Source organism: Protopterus annectens, chromosome 11.part0 (genome assembly GCF_019279795.1).
Source record: "Protopterus annectens isolate FY-2018-M chromosome 11.part0, PAN1.0, whole genome shotgun sequence".
Classification (NCBI taxonomy): domain Eukaryota; kingdom Metazoa; phylum Chordata; order Ceratodontiformes; family Protopteridae; genus Protopterus; species Protopterus annectens.
Window position 1 is genome coordinate 701,738,606 of NC_056745.1, and position 21,257 is coordinate 701,759,862.

Genomic DNA, 21,257 nt, shown 5'->3' on the forward strand with positions numbered 1-21,257 from the left:
CAAAATGATCAAACATATATACTCAGATTAAATTAAAAGCTTAATTGAAGCTCATAAAAGAACTCAATCAGTATTCGCCCTTAAAGGTGTAACACATCTTCGTACAGCTCACTTAAACTAATATATCCTACTAACAATACACAAATGATAATCCATAAAACATAATAATAATAGTAATAATAATAATAGTAATATAGAGGAAGTAACGTATGAGGTATCAATGAATAAATATGGGAATCAGATCTTGGAAGTAATGGATGTTTCTCTAGATACCACCTCAGTCAAAGGTACTTCAGGATTTGGGCATAGTTACATCCTTACTTATAATGCTGACTTCTATTTTTTTTTAAATATTGTATGTAAAAATTGGAATATACTTAAGGAAAGTAAAGAAATATTGGATAAAGTAGGGGAAACACCTAAATTCATTGTAAAAAGAGATAAAAACTTTAAGGACTTATTTGAAAGTATACATAATAATAATAATAATCATAGTCAGAAGGGAATGCTAAATTGTGGCTCTTGTTCATACTGCAAATATATTTTAGTGAGTAATTGTTTAAGTATTAATAACTTTGACTTAAGTAAAGGTAAATACAATTGTAATTCCAAAATGGTGGTTTACCTAGCCAAGTGCCAGTATTGCCCATGTTTTTATGTGGGCAAGACAACTCTAAACTAGGTAAACTTAAACAAGGAAATGCACTGGCTAAGCATATTTTGGAATATCCTAGCCATGCATTTAAGTTCTGGATTTTGGATCAATTGATTGCAAATTTGAGTGGGGGACCAATAGAGGTAGAACTGGAGAGGTTGGAAGAATTATGGCAGATCCGGTTATATGCATATAATTTACCAGGTCTGAATGATATGTGTTCAATTATGCCCATATTAAAATTAAAAAGTCTTCGCAGATAGTTTGATGAATAACCTGCATGATTTAATAGACTTTAGTAGCATTTAGTATGTCTAGTAATTGTAGGTAGATACTGTAACTTATTTAATTGAGTGTAAAATAGTTTGACATTTGCCGCTGCTGCTTGGAATGGACTGGCTAATGTAATCTGCTAGTAGTATGTGTCTTTCATTAGTCCATTGTTAAGGCATGTTTTAAATGTAGAATTGCATATAGTTTTATATTGGTAATAATTTCTGTTTGATTTATTATAACTAATTAGCAATAGAAGCATTTTAGTATAAAAAGCTTTTTAATATGAAGGATTTTAAAAATAAGGTGTGGCGCTTTAAATTTTAAAGCGTCAGCTGATGCTTCTCCTTGCTTATTTAAAAAGTAACAGTTCACGTGTTATGTTATCTGATGAAGTTCATTTACTAGATCGGACGAAAAGCGCTTCATTTAAATAAAGGAATTGTTTCTAACTACGTTTGCCACGTTCGTTATTGGTTTTTGGAGTTTTTAAGATATGTGATAACTACAAGATAAAAATAGCATTGTCTAAGTATAGGAACAAGTGAACAAAACTGAAAAGAGAAATAGGAACTACAGTTAACCCATTTCTACTTGGTCAAAATAAAGGGTTACATATGATTATATACAAAGTGTTATAACTTATGTTTAGCTGTTTTCCTTTAATAGTAACATTTATTTTGTGGGATTACATAATTCACTTACAAAACACTGAGTTACATTTATACATGTCAGAGGAACAAATGCAGCCAAAATAGTTCAGAAGCTGCAACAATTCTGCTTTTCTAGCTCAAAATGTGATATGACATAGAGAAATGTACAGATACTCTATTTAGAAAAAAAAAAAACGGAGCCATTAGAGATTGTTTAAGTACAGCATTTAACATTAAAGCATTCAGACATTTACATACTGTATTAATAAAATGGTCTATGGATACTAAATATAAGTACTTCTGTATGTATACAATGTGGCTGTTAACTAAAACTTTAAGCATTAAAAAAATTGCTTGTGTTTACTGATAAAACTGAAATTGAAATATTCCAGAATCATCATTGGTGTCAAGCTTTTTCAACAGTGTCCAAGTTCTCTTGCTTCCTGGTTTGTAAAAATGCATTCACAGTGACGTTTAAAAGGTGTAATATTGCTGAGAGAGCTTGGTTTACTTTATAGGATGGCAGCTTGATGGATTCATCCCTGCACGTGAAAAAACTTCTCACTTACGCAACAACACTGAGTTAACAATAATGAAGTCTGTAATGTAGTGATAGCAGTGTTTAATATTTCTGTGATTGCTTATTTTTCTTTTTTGCCTGAACAGATTGCCAGCGTCTGATGACTGTAGCAGACTGTATCACGGCTCTACTTTTCCCATTTCAGTGGCAACATGTCTATGTTCCAATTCTCCCAGCTTCACTCATTCATTTCCTTGATGCTCCTGTCCCATATCTTATGGGCCTGCAGTCAAAAGAGGGAACTGACCGCTCGAAGCTTGAACTTCCACAGGAAGTAAGTGTCCTCCCTTCAAGTTTTTTATGCCTTTTAGGTTAGTCCTACTACTAAAGGCTCTTTCAGTACCCAGTTTGTGTAACACTGGAGGGGGAGGGGGAGCATGATTTTCTTAAGAGCAAAGGTTTCTTGCAAGTATCTTGAGCAGTCACAAGTATGACTTTGAATATGATGATGTCATGCATTTCTTGTCATGCATTGGCATAATGATGTAAGCAGCATGGTAAGTCAGACTGAAAGACTAGATAGAAACAAATTAACTCCATTTGTTAAACTTACATTCTTTGTGCAAAAACAACAGACTTGTCTTCATTTAGCTATACAATTAAATGTTTCTTTAAATTAAAATAATTTAGAATTATTTTGTGTAGTAAAACTAACTTTTTGACTTGTGAGTATAGATGCCATCTATATAAAATTTTAATGGGGCTGTAGTGGTCTCCAAGGTCATTTATTTATCTATTGTTTATTTATTGACATTTCTTGACCGGGAAAGTCCACTGGGTTGGAAACCCATTCTCAGTGGAGTCCAGGGGAGAAAAGCTCCAGAAATACCAAAAATAATAAAAAAAATTGTTACAAAAATTAATGCAAAGTGTAAAATTTGTAAAGCACACCCTAACACACAAAGGCATTTACATGAAGGGGAACTGGGAATCACTTGGGTTGAAAAATGAAGGTCAGTTCCATCCTGGGGTCATGACCAAGGTATGAGATCACCTACAGCAACAACAAAGCTCATCCAGCACTTCTAGCCAGATAGAAATCACCTATCCTGGGAAGAAAGATCATGGTCACCATTTTGTAATAAAAGGCATTTTTTTAATGTGCCGATGGAAGGTTATCAAGTAACTTCACAAACTGGAAGTTTAGTTTAATGAAACAGATTCAGCTGTCTGCATGTAAAGGTACAAGTGAGACCATATACACCTAAAATTCCTCCTAATTGATGATAAATTCTCTGATCCACATATGCCAGAAAATGACCTATTGAATCTTGCTATGTAGTTGTGATTGTAACGAAGGTGGTAAAGGACAGATGTTCATCATATTGACCACTGCTTCAGCAGCCTTAGCTTTATGGGTTGTAAACTGCATAGGCTATAACAGCCAGCTAGCTATTAAAGTTTCAGTGTACTTCAGCACACCCAAATTATCAGTCAGCTTAAGCTGAAATGACTAAAAAGACCGATTTGGGTGCCAAGCCCTTCAGTGCTTTCCTGCACCTGAAGAATACATTCCTTTGCTGCTTTTGAGTCTTGATGGTTGACTTGTGTTGTTCCTTTGCTGGGCAGACAACTTCCCTTTGTGGTAGAAACCTTCCACTTAAAAAAAAAAAAAAAAAAGTTTTTTGAATAAGACTTTCTTGTTCAGGAAAGGTGTTTTAAAGCTATGAGTTTGTGTTTTAATGGACTGTCATAAGACTATTGTATTTTTTAATGAGAGCTCCGTTTTTTCCTGTCAGTTTAAAAGTCGTTTAAAGTAATTAAACATTTTTTTTGTCAAGAAATTGTGTTTATTGTACTTTTGGGAGCAAGCAAAGTGTTTTAAAGTGCTTTTTACTGTGCTTTTATTTGAAAAATAAAAAGTACTTACCAGCTTATGCTGTTTGTTTTCCTTGTGAAAGAGGAACCATTTTTGGCTTGACAATGGAACAAACTCTCAGTCCCACTGTCGGTCCTTCTTGTAGTCACAAAAAAGAAAAACTCACATCCCAGACCACTCATCTTTTACCCTGGATCCCTCTGTTGGGGTTCCCTTAGTGGGCAAGGGAGAGCCACTCTTGTCAGTCCTGGGAGAAGGAACAGGGAGGGCTTCCCTGTTTCATCAGAATGTTGTGCCCATCCCTGGGGAAACAGCTATTCCCATTAATAATACTGCGGGCCCCATTTTTCCTGTCAAAAAGAAGCAGGAAACTAAACGTGTATCTACTCCTCCTAAAATTTCATTGGACAGAAGTAATTTACTGGGTTGGGCTCAGGGTTTAATTCAGGCGATTTCTCCTTCTTATAAATTTGTTTCTGGTAAAGGAAAGAAGGATACCACTTTTCCTGAAGAGATTCAAGATTCTGAATCCAGACAGGAAGATGAAGAGACAGATACAGGGTTTTGTACTTAGTTTTTTGATGCAGACTCCAAGAAAAGCTCAGTTTCTGATTCTCCATATGTGTGTGTGTGTGTGTGTGTGTGTGTGTGTGTGTGTGTGTGTGTGTGCGTGGCTCACTTTTTCTGAGACTATTTCCAGAATGTGTGTCACTGTTTTCAGTGGGAGAACACTGAGGTTTCTCAGTCCCTCAGAAAATATAGTTACAGAAGGAATTTCCGGAACCTTCACCTATTACTTAAGTTTTTGTCAGCTTTGGAGGATGCATGTGTTACTGCTTGCAATTTTCCTAATAGTCAGCCTGCTGCCCCTAAAAAGGCAGCTAAGATGAATAAAGTTCCTCAACCTTTTAGGTCGCCTCACAGTAAGACGCTGTCCGGTTCGACTCTCAGCTAGAGTGTCTTCTGCGTGGAGACATTCGTGAATGGGCGTACCTTCGTTGAAGGTTGTGCATCAGGGTTGGCAACTCGGCACGTAAAAATCAACTGCCAATCATTAGTGGACCGGAGTTCTGCTGTGGCGACCCCTAACCAGGAAAAGCCAAAAGATGCAACAACATACTCTTCTCAAACATGAACCATCAGTTATAGTTTTAGTTAATCCTACTGCTGCTAATCATATAGTTCATTCCAGTCCTACTCTTTCTAATAAGGATGGGAAGATTATTGATAAGCATGGGAAAAAGTGTGTGATTCTGCAGCTTTGATTTTCAGAACTGGAAATTTGTCAGGCTCGTATATTAGTTTTTCTTCTGACAAATTGAGAAAGTGTGAGGAATGTTTTGTCTGCAGTTTCTTCTTGTGAGGAAAAATCTGCTTTAAATAATTTAGTTAGTTCTAGTGCATAAGTCACTAAGCATTGTTTACAGTGTGTGTATGATTCAATTGATACTTTTTCCAAGGCTGTGTTCACTGGTACTGTTTTGTGGAGGTTTGCCTAGTTGCATTCTTAGACCCTCCTGGATGATGATAAAAATGAGAGTTTAAATGCTCCTTTGGATAGAGATTTAGTTTTTGGCCCCCCTCTACTGCAGAGATTATCAAAATGTGCAATTAAAGGAGTAAGTTGATGCAGGGAATGTCTACAATTTTCGGCATTCTGTAACCCCTCATCCAGTTTTAGCAAACAAAATAAATAGCCACCTTAAAATACAGGTAAACAGATGATTAAGAAGAAATAGTAAGGGGGTTCCAAAACATTTGTGTAATACCCCAAAGCCTACGACATTCCAAAAACTCAGTATGACAATTTAACAGATCCTTTCCCTATCCCACCCTAGCAGCCCCATTCCCCTTCCAGAAAGTCTGAATTTCCATTTTTATCTTTGGCAACAGTTTCAGACAAATGGGTTCTGAAGATTATTTATCAAGACAGATAGCAGTGGGAGGAAATTCCCCCTGTACAGGGTGGGTAATGTCTCTTTCACCAGACCACACCCTTCTATTTCCACCTGTCCATCACATGCTGTCCAAGTTTCTCCTTACCGAGTGAGTAAATGATTTTGTTCAAGAATATTTTTAGTGCCAAAGAAAAAAAGATGATTGGAAACCAGATTTTGATCTTTCTTTCCTAAACCTGTTTGCAGTAATGTCCAAATTCAAAATTATCTCACTTCAAAGTACAGGTGGTTTAAGGTTTTACACAGTGATGTCCCTAAGTTAGCTGGGTCTTTCTTTGAGGTTTTTATTAAATTATTTGTCTGTGTGACCTTTTTACTTTTTGATGCGTTTGTTAAGGAACATTTAGTCAAGTTTTGACCTAATTTTGTAGTGAACAACTGCTAACCAAGTCAGTTATAGCACCAATCTAGACAGAGGCCAGATAAACAGAAGTTCATTTAGAAGATTCTTAAAAGATTAGTAAATAGGCATACATGTATATGCTTAGAGAAAAGATTAATAAATCAAGCATGCCAACAGAAGGACAGATACCACACTGCACAATGATGCTTGTGTGCCCAGCTGTCAAGGCATGCTTTGCTTTATTTTAAACTCTTCAGAGAGTATTTTTGCTGTACCTTCCTAACTCACAGGAATACTGCAAAGCACAAATAGCTGTGCTCAAAAAGAGCATTGAAAGGCATATCATTTCTTTGTGTTGCAATCTGATAGTAAGTATTAAATTAGCTCACTTTATGCTGATGCCCTAATGGACACATTTTTATATATGGGGGGGAATGTGGAAAGGTATTCAAGAAGTGTGACCCCATTTCCTAGTCAGCTGTTGGAAAACTGGGAAATATTTTGTATTGTAGCTTGTCGGTACAGTACCCAGTTTGAGGACTTTAAAGCATAACAGTTCTACAATGGCTGAGTGATAAGTGTGGTTTCCTAATGTTTCCTAACCTCAGTGTATTGCGGCTCAATGCAGGAGGAATGTGTGCACACTAATCCAGAGGATAAAAAGGTTACAAAAGCAATCTCACTTATACACACAAGGGATTTATACCCTGTTCATGGCTTCCGTTACTTCTGTCAAACTAGTCTTCCGCATTCTTTCAGATATGAAGTTGCCTTTTTTTTTTTGAACAATGGAGGGTTTCCCAATCCCACAGTATCTTCACAACTCCACTATGTCTATAAAACCACAAGTGCGGTCTGTAAGCATAAGAAAGCCTTTTCCATGCAGTTTGTGGGCATCTTGCACCAGCAAAAACAATTATGTAGTTCTTTAAGAAAACAACCACCCACCCCCCTTGCATTGTAATATCCTACTTAGGGAATTGGAGAAGTTGGATGCTTATCAATAACAAATAAAGAAGAGGAGGAAATTACAAACAGGAGTACTAACATTTAAATTATTATATGTGACCATCAAAGCAAAAGATGTGAGTTTCCATTCTTGCAGATGCAGCTAACTCAGTCCATCTGGCTTCAGCACACTCCAAAAAAAGTTGACACATTATAGGAAGGATGGCAGTGCATCTTATGGTTCGCATGACTGATTGCCTAGTGTTATTCATATGCTGCTAAGGACTGGGCATTTCATTGTCCAAACAGAATCTTAATGTAATGGTTTTCTTAACCAATTGTTTCTAGACAGCATGATACTGCCATAGTATTTTGCATGGGCAAGAACCACACTTGGACATCCACCATTCAAGTTTGACTTAGGACATTTGCAGACATTCTTATAGTGAAGCTGGACTAAGCCAGGACATTGGCCTGATACATGGGTCTGTTTCATACAATCGAAGGTTCAACTCTGCAGACCTCCGTTTGTTGAGCCAAGAGCAAATGTTCACTTAAGCGAATGTTCACATCAGTGAATCCACCATTCAAGTTTGACTTGAGTTGAACCTTTGACTATATGAAATAGACCCTCTGATACACAGCTAAGAAGAAAAGGATATTGCACCATTTTCAATTATTTTTCACTGCACAAAATGATTATTGAAGTAATTAAACAGCATGTCTGTCTGTTGGTTCCTTCTGGGTGATTTTCAGATGATGATGATTAATACCCAGTTTGGAAGCTATTTTTATTGCTTGAAGTCTGCTTAATTTTTTGTGCTTTTTGTATTGATTTGACGTTGAACTACATGTTTGATTGTATTTCACGGTTCATGTTGTTTCAAGAAAGGCTAACAGCTTGACTGAAAAATTTATCCATGGCACCTTTTGAACATCACTCATCTCATTCCTGACTTGGAAAACCTTATTTTAGTGCTATCCATCCTGCCTTTGAAGCATCTGTAAAGTACAAGCCCTCGTGCAAGGAGCCATACACAGCCTTCCATAAAGACAGGTTGAGCTTTAAGACCAGTCCTTCCTTCATGCCTAACATGGTCTCTGAGCTGGCACCCATTGAAAATATTTAACTACCTATTTTCTATCCAAATCTGCAGAATTAAAGTACAGAAAACATTGCACTTGTTGGATGTGTGCAAGACAGTTTGGTTGCTATGTATCTAGAGCACAGGAATTTAGACAGACATATAGATAATCCCTTTGTATTCTTCATTCAAGATAAAGAAGGGAGGTCAGCATCCAGGCTATCGTGTCTGTGCATGGCTGGTCCTGTATCATCACTTTTGTTATGAAAGTCATGGAATGCACTGAAGGGTCCTAAGAGAGCACACACAGTAAAGACAGCAACCATCAGTGTACCAGCTCAGGGCATTTGGTAAAGGAGCCATTTGAACCTCATTGCATACCTTTTTCCAATCATTTTAAGTTGGATCTACAATGCAAGGGCAGGTCAGGCTTTGCCATTGCATTTGTGCAGGACATGTTATGATAGATGCCACCCTATGGGGACAGTTAAAAGTTTTAGTACTCTTCTCATAGATATGTAATACTACTGTAACAGAATACAGTTGTATGAACAAATTCGCTGTAAAAGCAGATGTTTGAGTAGCAGAATCACTGATGTTGCATAGGCTTCTCCCCTCTTACACTTAATTGTTTCTTCTGCTTTCTTTTCCCTAGGTGTCTGGGAGGGGAGGGTGGGACCTCTCTGTTGTCTGAAGGTATAATCCTACAAAAAAGGGGGAAAGGGCATATATAAAAAGAAAGTAATGGTCTTTACTAAAGATTTTTGGACTGAGGCCCTCTTTCTTTTTGCCAGTCTTTCAGCCCAGAGTAGCTGCTATATCTGCAAGCTCTTATTGATAAGTTATGAAGGCTTTACAGATGGTATCTTGCCAAAAAAAAATTGGAGCTGCTCTTCTTTTTAGCCAGCTAGCTTTCTAGGATGACAAGGGAGTCCAGCCACAGTCTGGAGGATGTCCACAGAAGCTTTAGAAGATGGACTAGATGGGTAGACATGCTCCTGTGGTAATTCCTCATAGATTAGTAAGAGTAAAGCAGCAGTGATCCTATTCTTTAAGCATCTACTGTTAATGCTCACAAAACAGTACTTTCCAGTTTAAAGGTTACTTTACTTCACCATCTAAAACATATGGGTCCCAAGCCCTACCAGGGCGAAATGAGGGCAGAACATGTGCATGCATGCATATCTCTCTCTCTCTATATATATATATATATATATATATATATATATATATATATATATATATATATATATATATGTCTATATATATATATGTCTATATCTATATATATATATATATATATATATGTATATATATATAGCTATATCTATATCTATATATATATATATATATATATATATATATATATACATACATACACACACACACACACACACACACACACACACACACACACACACACACACACACACACACACGTGTGTGTGTGTGTATGTGTATATATATATATATATATAGAGAGAGAGAGAGAGAGAGAGATACACACCCCCTCCCCCAAAAAAAGAATGCTTTTAAGTTATCTCTGTTGGCTTCGTTATTGTAGCTGTCTCATAAAGTGACTGGATACTGCTGATCAGTTTTTGATTAGTGAAAGGTTTATGAAAATAGTGTCTGGATTTTAAAAGCCATCTATCACCATCAGTGTCATATGCCTGTGTAAAATAAACAGTAACTGAAGGCTGACATGTATTGCATTTTGCATGTAATTGTCACACACATGAATTACCTGTTCTTGTTTATCACTCCAGCTTGTACATATGAACCCAAAAAATCTACAGTGGATTTAAATTGTTGTATTACCCTGAACAAGACTAAAGAAAGTTTTATATTGGAGAGATGAATTGTTGAATAAAAAAATACATTAACTGATTGACTCAGCTGTGTTGCATAAGCAAAAACAAAAGCAGGTAACAGTTTAATTGAACACATTATTTCCTAGTGCATAGCAGACTGTAATATTCTACTGATTGGCAAGGAGGGAGTCTGAACATGGTACTATAAGTAAATTAAAGATCTGTATGTGTGATATTAAAATTTATCATAAGTCACCATAAGTGATGTTTAGGATGCAAGTTTTTGCCAAGTAAAATGCTTTGTATCAAAAGTTTACTTTTCAGAAGTTAATTTGCTATTTTAGCACAGCCACAATTATTTTTATAAGGACATTAGCAGCATATTGTCTGTCTGAAATGTTGATTTTAAGACCATACAAAGCAGGCGTATACATAATAAAAAAGTACATCTTATTTTCTTCCTCTGTCTCTTTCCTTTTAAAAAAATAACTTTAAGACTGGCAACAGCATTATTTACACATTCCTGCAGGCTTTTCATGTACCTTTGAAAATTAATATGTTTTTGTAATACCCGATATTCTGTTTGATAGATTAATAAAAAGTGCTTCATTCCCCATTCTGTAAGTAGTTTCTGCAGATGTTATAGTATTATCTCTTTCTTTTAGTGTGTGTTTATTTATTTATGTTTTATTGAATGGGTTAATACTGTTAGGCCAGGGGCCATTTTTCAGGAAAGCCCAAGGTGGTGCATCATATAAAAATGTAAAATAATGATGTATAATTTTTGATCTCCCATGACAGATACTTTTCTGCCTATTGCAAAGTTTGTGACAGACTTCTAGTGCAGAGGCAGGAAATCCATTATTGCTGTCGCTGACCCAGGTTCAAGTCTGTCACCAAAAGTGTCAGGCACGAAGGCCTGTGGTAAATTGACAGGCAGTCTACTTGGTTATTCTTAAGTGAAGTACCCTACACCAAAAGTTGTGCAGTTTTGCCTACGGTCAGGATGATTGACAATCTGCGGGAAGTTTGAGTGATACACCCCCTAGAAAACCTATGTATTTAAACTATAAATCTATAAACTTTGCACTGCTGTTTTTATAAAGTGTAAAGTTAATTGAAAAGTCAGCTAAAGTTTCTTTGCAGCAGAGACATCCATACCTATCAGATCATAAAAGAAGAGAAATTCAGTAATGATAAATCCATACTTTTACACCAGCTAAAAGCTAAACATTAGTAAAATGCATTATGTTCTACAAACATTGATTCCACACCCACAAATTAAAAAATTATTTTTTGTTAATCAGGTGAGTGGAATGTCAGTTGACCCTTTGTAGCCATAACCTGGGTTCAGATGAAGAGCAATCAACAGGTACAGTAATACAAAGAACTAAAATGGTAGATCAAGAATACGCATCTAGTAAAATACAATTTGCAGTAGTGATAACATCAGAATAAAACAGTAAGTTGCACTAACTTTAGCATGCATAGTTACAGTTTATACATTAGACTTACAAGATTAACCAGTTGTTTTAAATGAGATTAAATATGCTGATCCTTGCGTATCCTGTGTGCTTGAGGCATCTGCATTCATTTTCTTGTATAGAAGAGTCTTATAATTTTGTTTTAAAAGTTTGTTGATATCTGATGATTTGTAGACGTTTATTTCATGATGCTAGACGTATTTTAGAACAGACTATCTTGTCTACAGTAATTCCAAATTTAGTATGTTTATGGAGAGCGCATCACTGTTGCTTCTGTGAGAGTAAACTTTTCTGAAGGGCAGTTTTTTGTGCAGTAATGGACAGTAGTTAAGCTTTATGATATTAAACAGCAGTGTATCTAGGAAGAGTGAAGTATGATAGTTCTCAGTGATGCATTTTGGAGTCTGCCAAAGGGACGAAGTGTCAAATTTTATTTTCTGCAGATTGAAGTAAGGAGAGTTTTACCTCTAGGGTAGAGTAGTCTGCGTTTGAGTTTGAGGATTAAAAAAGGCTTGTCTAACTTGTGGAATAAGCCAGTGGGGTAATCCATAATATAGTTTTAGTTGCGTGATTGGTCTTTGTGCTGTTGTTTGGTGAACAGTATGAAGGAGAGAGAGGAATTTAGTATTAAACCTGACTTTGTTCACTTCCAAGGTGGCAGCACACTGGTCATTGCTTGACTTCAGCTCTTCCAGTGTGAAAACAGAAACTGAGAAACTGCAGCCAGAGATACTGTCATTTTGAGTAAAATTCAACTACTGGCTAATTAGTACACTGCCTGGATGCCTGCAAAGAAATAACTAAGAGAGCCTGAAAGAAAAGCAACTAGAAAAAGTGAAGAAAAAACACTGACTGAGAAGAATCTTGCAGCTATTCAGCAAAAAGCAGTTCAAGCTCCAGGTATAGCTTCCAGTAATCTAAAGGAAAAGATAAGTCAAATGTTCTCACAGCTGATTAAAATAAATGACTGAAGGGCTATATCAATTCAAATAACAAAAGGCTGAAAAAAATGAAAGAAACTTTAAACAGCTATACAGATGACCCAATAAAACTGCAAAAATTGGAGGCTGAAATGAAGAAAAGGCTGGCTAAGTATGAGACTGCTTAAGAGATGTTTAAAAATTGGCAGAATTCGAGTCTAAAGCACATAGGGAAGCTCTGAGGTTTTCTTCTGTACCAGAGAGACTAGAAGGAACAGAGTGCATTGATTTTATGAAGGCACAAATAAGCAACTGGAATTCTATTCCACAGCAGGAACTGTTAATTGCAAGGGCACACTGTGTTTATGCTCCAGATATGACCATGAGAAAGCATCCAAGACCTTTATTAGTAAAGATGCAAACCTACCAGTAGAAAGTTGATCCTGGCAAAACTGTGGAAAAAAGGCAAAGTATTAAAAGTTGGAGAAAGTAGAATGTTTGTAAAAATGATTATTCACTGTACCCAAGGCAGAAAAGAAGCAAATTTATTCCAGTAATCAGGGAATGTTGAGAGACTGGTGTGAGATTTGAGCTGCCAAATTCAGCTATTTTAAGAATAGGTTCATAGGTGTGTACTAGGCTAACGGCCCTGGAGCCTATATAAGCATAGCCCAATAAAATTCCCTGGCATAATGCCACCCAAAGTTAGTTCCCAATGCCCCTGTCAAGCAAGGCCACTGAAGTGATCCCCGGGGTAAACTTCCTATTGCCCATCCACTCATCAAGATTTCTCTTAGAGGGCCAGTGAAGTGCTCTGCTTGATGTGAATGGGAACTTTGTTCCAGAGTATGGGAAGACTCTGGGTTAGGAACCTGTCCCTCCAACATGTTCTGTTTATTGTGGTAATGAAGTTTAGGTCCATGGAGCGTGTGGTACGGAGGGATTGGGATTTCTTTAGGTGTAGCATATCTAGCAGCTCTGGGTCAGACATGGCTTTGCAGGTCAAGCAGAGATCGCCTCTAAGTATGCGATAAGAGACAGAGTATAGCTGGAGTTTTTTGAATCTCTCCATATAGGGCATGTGTCTAAGGCCTAAGATCCTCTTAGTGAGGTATTTTTGTGGCCTTTCCAGTTGTTGTAGGTGTCTAGTGAGGTACATACCAAATGGGGCATTGTATTCTATAATTGGTCTAATGAGGGATGAGTAGAGAGGGATTATGACCTCTTTCTTCCTGGATAAAAAACCTTTTGTAATGAGATGTGCCACATAGAAGGACTTTCTGACTACAGTGGCAATGTGGTTATTAAAGGAAAGTTGTTGTCAACCTATGTCCCCAGGTTTCTTATCACACCTTCGGTGTTTAGTAGACTACCGCCTATGTGGTAGTTCATGGGCACCAAATTTTTCCCAAAGGGAATGACAATGTACTTTTTGGCATTGAGCTTAAGGCCACGGTTCTGGCACCAGTCACTGGTGTCAGTGAAGCCTTTTTGTAGAATGTCTACATCAGTTGGAGAATCAGTAATGGCTCCCAGTTTGCAATCATCTGCAAACTTGGTCAGCCAGAGTCCCTTTGTGTTGGCTTGAACTTCAGAGAAGTAGATGCCAAACAGGAGAGGACCTAGGACCGATCCCTGTGGGACAGCACTTGTAACTGGTCAGTAGTCAGATTTGGAGTCCACTACTTTCACAGTGTGGGTTCTATCAGTGAGCTAGTCGGCAACCCATCTTATGACATAGGGATTTATGCCTAGTTTAGTGAGTCGATCTATGATTCCTGAGTGAGGGATGGTGTCAAAGGCCTTGGCAAGATCTAGGTAGGCTGTGTGAATTATCTTGCCCTCATCCACAGCTCTGATGACAGACTCGAAGAAGTCTTATCAGGTTGAGCAGGCATATGATCTACCTTTCACAAACCCAAACTGCGTGGGGTCCAGAGTTTGGAGATTCTCTATGTCCTTATTTATAAGGTCCATGATGATGTGTTCCATAGGCTTACATATTACACTCGTCAGACTAATTGCGCAGTAGTTCCCAGGGTCTGTAGTCGCTCCCCCTTTGTGGAGTGGGATGACCATAGCAGTGCACTATTCAGTAAGAACAAAGCCTGAAATGAGGCTGTGATTGAACAGGGTACTCAGATGTGGTGCTAGTTCACTTTGTAATTCATGTAGAACATAGCCAGGGATATTATCAGGTCCCATGGAAGCTGTATTCTTGGCTTTGGACAGTGCATATTTTTTACCTGTGTAGCTGTGATAATAGGGACTTGGCATTCCTTAGTTGTTGTGATAGGCTTTTTAGGGGTGAAAGGAGGATAAAGTTCACACTGAACCTGCCGGCCAATATGTTGGCAATATCAGTTGGTTCTGTATATGTATTGCCCATTGTGCTGTAACTCAGAGCAATCTGAGTATTGCTGTGTAGATTCTTGACATAACTATAGAATGCCTTGTGGTTGTCTTTAGAATCTGCAGCAAATTTGTTTTCATAGCTAGCTTTAGAGGATTTGATGATCAATCTCAGTTTTTTGATGAGGCTAACAAGGGATTTTTCTAGTCTTGGGAATTCACCCTTTTTCTGCAACAGTTTTTTCCTTCTGTTGTAGAGTTTGTTTATGGTGGGGGACCACCAGATTGGCTTCCTTTTTTTGGAGGAGAGCGTCTTGGTTCTGTTTGGTATGGCCTGTTCCATGCACTTGTGCATGTGCTCATACAGTGCATTGGTGTATGATTCAGCAGTCATGCACCTATTTTCCATTTGCATGGGTGTCATGAAATTAGCCATCTCTGTTTTTGGAAGCCCAAAATTGGCTTTGGAGAAGTTTTTTATGGTGGTTTCTTTTAGGGGGGGTGAGGGTGGGATGTGGAGATCCATGGTGATTAGCTTGTGGTCATATCTGACCAGGGAGGAGTTGATTACTGGTGTAGAGCAATAGTCACCCATGTTAGTAATCACCAGGTCAAGGATGTTTCTCACCCTGTTGGGGTAAGAATGAGTTGGTCCAGGGCATTGGAATTAATGAATTCCAGAAAATGAGCAAGTGTGTTGGTACATGAGTAATTTTACCAGTTAATTAAGGGGTGGGGTAGTTAGTCTCCAGTATAAGGGTATTGGGTTGTACCCTAATATTTTCCATTGTGTTTAGAAATGTGGAGTGGGAGTCTTGGGACATGGTGGGGGATCTATAGCAGGCTACAACCTGGATTGCAGTTTTTCCCAGTGTTAGTTGTACCTGAATTATCTCTGATGCGTTATGTTGGGCTACTAGCCTGGAGATGTGCATATCCTTTATGAATATGGAGACACCACCGCCTTTAGTGCTTTGGTCCAGGTTTAGGGTCCGAAAAGTGGTGTATGAATTGTAGCCTGGTAGTGCTGGGGTGCTCTACGGAGCCTTGAACCATGTCTCTGTTACTGCACAGATGTCGATGTTCTCCATTTTAAGAAGTGCTTTGAGCGAGTGCATTTTGAGATTTAGACTTCTAGCATTGAGTAGTATAACCCTCAGATTTTATTTGCTTGTAGCTGTTATGGTGGTAATTTTGTCTTCAGGACGTTGTTTAAAAAAAGGCACTATAGGGGTGGCAAGAGCCTTGTCCAGTATCTGGCATCCTTGGGGTGATGGATGCAGGCCATCTCTGGTGAAGCATTGAGGTCTGTCGATCATGTTATCCCAGGCAGACAGATACTGGATCCCCTTAGAATGACACCAGAAACTTAGCCAATTGTTGAAGTCAGTCATTTTCTGCTTGTACTGTGGTATCATTCTGGGTGACGGTATGATGCTACTCAGAGCTAGGGTCATACCTGCCTGGACTACAAGATCCGAGAGCTCCTCTGTGTCTCTTGTAGTCCAGGGAGGGTACATCTCAGGTCATTCACACCAACATGGACAATGACAGAGTCATATTTGTACCTGTTGTGGAGTGACCTAAGTGCGTCCATTATGTGGCGGATCCTGGCACCCAACAGGCAGCTGACCGTAACTTTCTCCTTATTTAACCTAGTGAGTGGGACATCAGTGTGCCTAACTATTAAGTCACCTATGACTAGTATATTGGGTAAGTTGTTTTGCCTTATGGGCTTTGGTTGAGTGGCACACTGTTTATGTGAGATATGTGTCTCATGGTTTGCACCGGGATGTGGTGGTTGTTTGTGTTTCTGCCTCGGAGGTCTCTTTTGTTTAGGCAGATTTTTATTGAGAGCCTCTGCAAAAGTAGGTGTGTGTTTTGTCTTACTGTGTGAGGGTTGTGTTGGTGTAAGTTCTGGAGGGCTATGTGTTGAATTTGGTGTGGTGCAGGTGTTAACCTTCTCCTCTTGACTGGCTAATCCAGTCCTGGCTGGAGAGTGCTTGACTTCCAATTTGGCTATGTATGTGCATTTCTCACAAGTCATGGTGTTGGGAGGTAAGAGGAGAGGGTTGTCTGAGTACATGAAGCAGTTGCTACATTGCCTCAGGATCCCCAAGTTCACCAGGTTGACAGGAGAAAGCACAGAGAACTGACCTTTAGACATGCCTGGATATGAGCTCAATATATTAAGTACTGAAGCCTTTTACAGGAAAAATGTCACTGAGTCTGTACAGAGTACTGACACACACTTGAGGGGAAACTAATACATAGACCCTGAAAATTTAAGGATGAATTATTTAGGCAGATATTCTAAAGTTTGGAAGAAATCAAGCAGTGCTTATTGAAAATAAAGAATTAGCTTGTCAAGAATGATGAAAAGAGGGGAGACACATGAATGGCTACTGCCTGGTTACTACTAATGCTGATTTCAGCACAGCTTCACTTTGTTGGGATACAATACTCCTTTGCTTTTTCTCTCACCAGAAGCAAAATGTTAGCACCAATCTCAAGAAGAGAAGCAGGCCACAGCCTATTTGGTGATCCACAGTCTTGTTCCAGATGTTGCAAGGGTCTGCAGGCTTGTAGCCTTTTTCTGGCAGATCCCTCAAATAGCAACCAGACCAATCAGGTACATTAACCACAGACACTCACTCTCCAACCAGAAAGAGTCAGGAATCAATGCACTCTGCTCCTACTCTCACCAGGATCAAAATATAAGCACAGATTCCAAGCTGTCACCTATAAAGCAGTTATTAAGCTTTCTGGTGATCAGCAGTCTCCAGAAAAATAATGTAACTGCACTCCTCCTCTCACCAGGAAAAAACAGAAGCACTAATCCCAAGATGACTACTGAGAGACAGAATGTGGACTCTCCAATAACTTGTGGTCTTGCAATAGATGCTTAAAGGTAAGATGAAAAAAATGGTTTATCCTAAATACTGCAGTGTGCACTAGAGGAGTTAGATATGAAAGTAGGTAACTTAAGTTTTACCTGAATAAAAAGTTACATTTCAGTAGAGAGTCACTATTTTTAAAGCAAGGTATATTGAAAGGGGGTGGTCACTTTTTTATTCTGGTACTATGGAATACAGTAGGATGTCCAATATATTTAAATAATCAAAGGGGAGTGATTTCGCAAAATGATAATTTTGTGCTTACTCACACCACATTTTTTTTCCTGGAGGATCAAGTCGTTCTATGACACAGAACAGACTAAAGAAGAAATGCAAAAGTTTGTTCAAAAAAATGAGCCATCAAGCAGAAGGGGACTCTGCTTCTCATTCTTCTGATAATAAAGCAGACACAGAGACTTTGCCACTGAAACCTTTTCCACTGTTCCAAAAGAAAATGCATGAGAGACTGAGAAAAGCAAATGACTTGTCTAGAAGAATAGGGAGCACTGTTGAACTGAACTGGAACCTGCATTTGGGAGATGGAGATGAACAGGAAAATGACCAGCAACATGGAAATTAATGTATAAATGTGAGCCTGCAAAGCATCAATCACATTTGTGAAATACGGCTGTTTATGAATAATTGGAAAGAGTGGATTTTTTTTTACTTTGTTATACGTGTCTGGAACTGATAAGCACTTGACCCACTTCATGTCATTAATGTTCAGTTGGAAAGAGGTAGCAGTAAGTAAAACATTTTTTTCTTAACAGTATTTCTATGAAACTTTTCACAATATAAATTACATATTTTATAGTAAAGTATTTTAGTTGATATTGTATGTGATAAAGTTATTAAACAGGTACCTTTTTTATCTTTTTAGCTTCTTAATACCAAAAAAGAAGAAACTCAACGAAATGTAGGCATTGTAATGCAAAAAGATTAGAAAAGCTACACAAAAGCATATTTAAGTTATTAGACTGTAATTCTGATTTGTTGAGGTGGGCATAAAAGTACACAGATCATAATATATGTAGAGCTGATATGTTTTTTCTTCTCACTAGATATGAATATCCAGGTTAGGATCTTTGACTTAGTCTAATAACAATTTTAAGAGAAAATAAGTAACATGAGAAAAGTGAATATAATGAAAAAGTTTTCCTTTAGAAATAAATGTTTCAACTTGTCTTTTAGGCTGCAACAAGACTTTATTTTTTCTCTTACTTTTCCATGAAGACAAGCTGATAATAGGGCAGTAAAAGAAAGAACACTGGTTTCTTCATGGCTAAAAGCTAATGATTTCTAAAAGTATGCAAGTAGTTTTTCACATCTGGGTGAGGGGGAATAAAGATAAAAAAAGAACAGACACCAACTTGTGTAAGTAGAAATACTTGCAATAACATATGTCTTAGCATTGATAACCTCAATTTCAGGTTAACTAGGGCCTGTGTTAGCAGCCATTTGGCACAAATTTTCCTATTTGGAAGGTTAAACTTAATTTTGTACATCTTCAAATAATGATGTGTGTTTGTATTAAGTTAATACGTTCTGGGGTGTGTTTGGTTTATTGTTTAAGGGTTTTTATTAACAATAAATTATTTTTAAATGTTACATAAGTTCCAGTGTTGATGATAAGAAAAAAAAATGTATAAAGAATTAACCTGCCAAACATTAATGGGTGCATGTATCACAAAAGCTGGAATAAGACATTTAAAAAGTTGCACTATGTAATAGGTGGGAATAACGACCATAATGGTGACTCTTTCCATATTATCTTAGAATGTTAATAGTCTCACAGGTATAGGCACAATGAAAAGAATACGTAATTATATTAAGAAACGCAGAGTGCAAATAACAATGCTGCAAGAGACACATTTGGAAAGAACTGAGCATGTGAATTTGATAAAGAAAGGACTTCAGGATGGATATTCTGCAGAATATCAGGGACAAAGGAAAAGAGGGGTCCTTATATTGCCAGAGGAGCTCCAGTAGTGATTGAGGCCGAAAAAAAAGATAATGGTAGATTTGCAGTACTAAGGGGCTACTGACAAGGGAAGAGGATTATACTGGCATGTATTTATATTCCATTTAAAACTGCTATTTTGGGGCATAAAAAAATTGGAAGAAATTATCAGCTGTCAGAAGGGAATGTTAGTTATAGCTGGGACTGAAATTTGATTTGCAACAGTGAATCTGGGGGCCTAGAAGGGAAAATATAACAAAAGAGGATAGATTTCTGAAAAACATGTGTGAAAATATTTGGTATGAAAGATAGGAATTCGGTAGCAGGAACTCTGAAACAATTTACATATTTCCCAAGGTACAGTAACTGGTCTAGACTTGATAGAAATTACTTTTCAGAGGAACATGTCCATTTAATTGAGCCCTTTGAAACACATCCAAAAACTATTTCAGATCATCCACAAATAATCACTGAGATAAAATGAAGGGTAATAGGAGACACTGGCACTTCCCCACCTACCTTTTATAAAGAAAGGAATTTAAGGAATGGGTAGTGGAAATTGTCAGAGAGTTATTAGGGAAGATCAAAAATACTCCTTATAGCTACTGAGTGGGATAAAATGAAAGTGAAGTTTAGAAATAGGGTAGAAATAAAAGAAAAAGTGATTTGGTTAAGAAGTAATAAGAATTATTTAGAGGGGCTGACAAAGGTAAAGTATTACAAAATAAGAGGAATCTCTCAGAACAAGAGGTGGTGTGATTGCAGTGGTAAAGAGAAAATAAATGAATACCTGGATAGATTTGCATGAATTTAGAAAAATTGCTGTTAAGCAACTGCGTTTTGATAACTCCAGAGCACAAAAACTTTTGATGCAACAACTTAGGCAACAGAAGAAAGGATTGTTGCCAAACTTGAGGGAACCTATAAAAAGAAAAATAACCAGAGATGCTATAGAGCTATTAAAATATTTAGGAAATGTTACAAAAAAATTGTATAAAGTTGAGAAGTGCAGAAATCAAGAATAAGCACAAATGGAAATATTTATGGAAGACATAAATATGCCAAGGTTAGAGCCAAGTGAGGCTCAACAGCTAACAGTTAAGATAGGAGGAGGTGAGATAAAATGATCTATAACCAATGTACAGGAAAGTCTCCAGGAAGAGATGGTATTGCGGCGGAAGTTTGGAAGTTAGGAGGGAAGAATGTGATAAAATTCTGGAAGGGTTTGTTTACAAATATTTTAAAATGAGGAGAGCTACCAGCATCCTGGTAAAAAGCTGTGGTGGTTATAATACTTAGACAGTAAAGACCCATCTGATCCAGCTTCATATCGGCCCATCTCAGTTCTAAACCATGATTATAAATAATGGTTAAGGTGATTCCAAAATTGATAGATATGGACTAGTGTGGTTTTGTGTAGGGGAGGCAAACATTTGGCAAGATTAACAGAATAATGAAGATCCAGAGGGAAGCATTGTATAAGAAAATACTGCCATTATTGATAGGTCTTGATGCA

At 37.6% G+C, this 21,257-nt stretch overlaps 1 protein-coding gene across 4 annotated transcripts in view; it reads left to right on the plus strand.

Annotated features, from left to right (window-relative positions):
* The window catches only part of LOC122815561 (DENN domain-containing protein 5B-like), a 1,792,502-nt gene that overhangs the window by 1,101,504 nt on the left and 669,741 nt on the right, over positions 1-21,257 (plus strand). For all 4 annotated transcript variants that reach the window (XM_044088154.1, XM_044088155.1, XM_044088156.1 and 1 more), the window contains exon 5: positions 2,248-2,435. In XM_044088154.1, the coding sequence (XP_043944089.1) occupies positions 2,248-2,435 (188 nt within the window). The remainder of the gene's footprint in view (positions 1-2,247; positions 2,436-21,257) is intronic.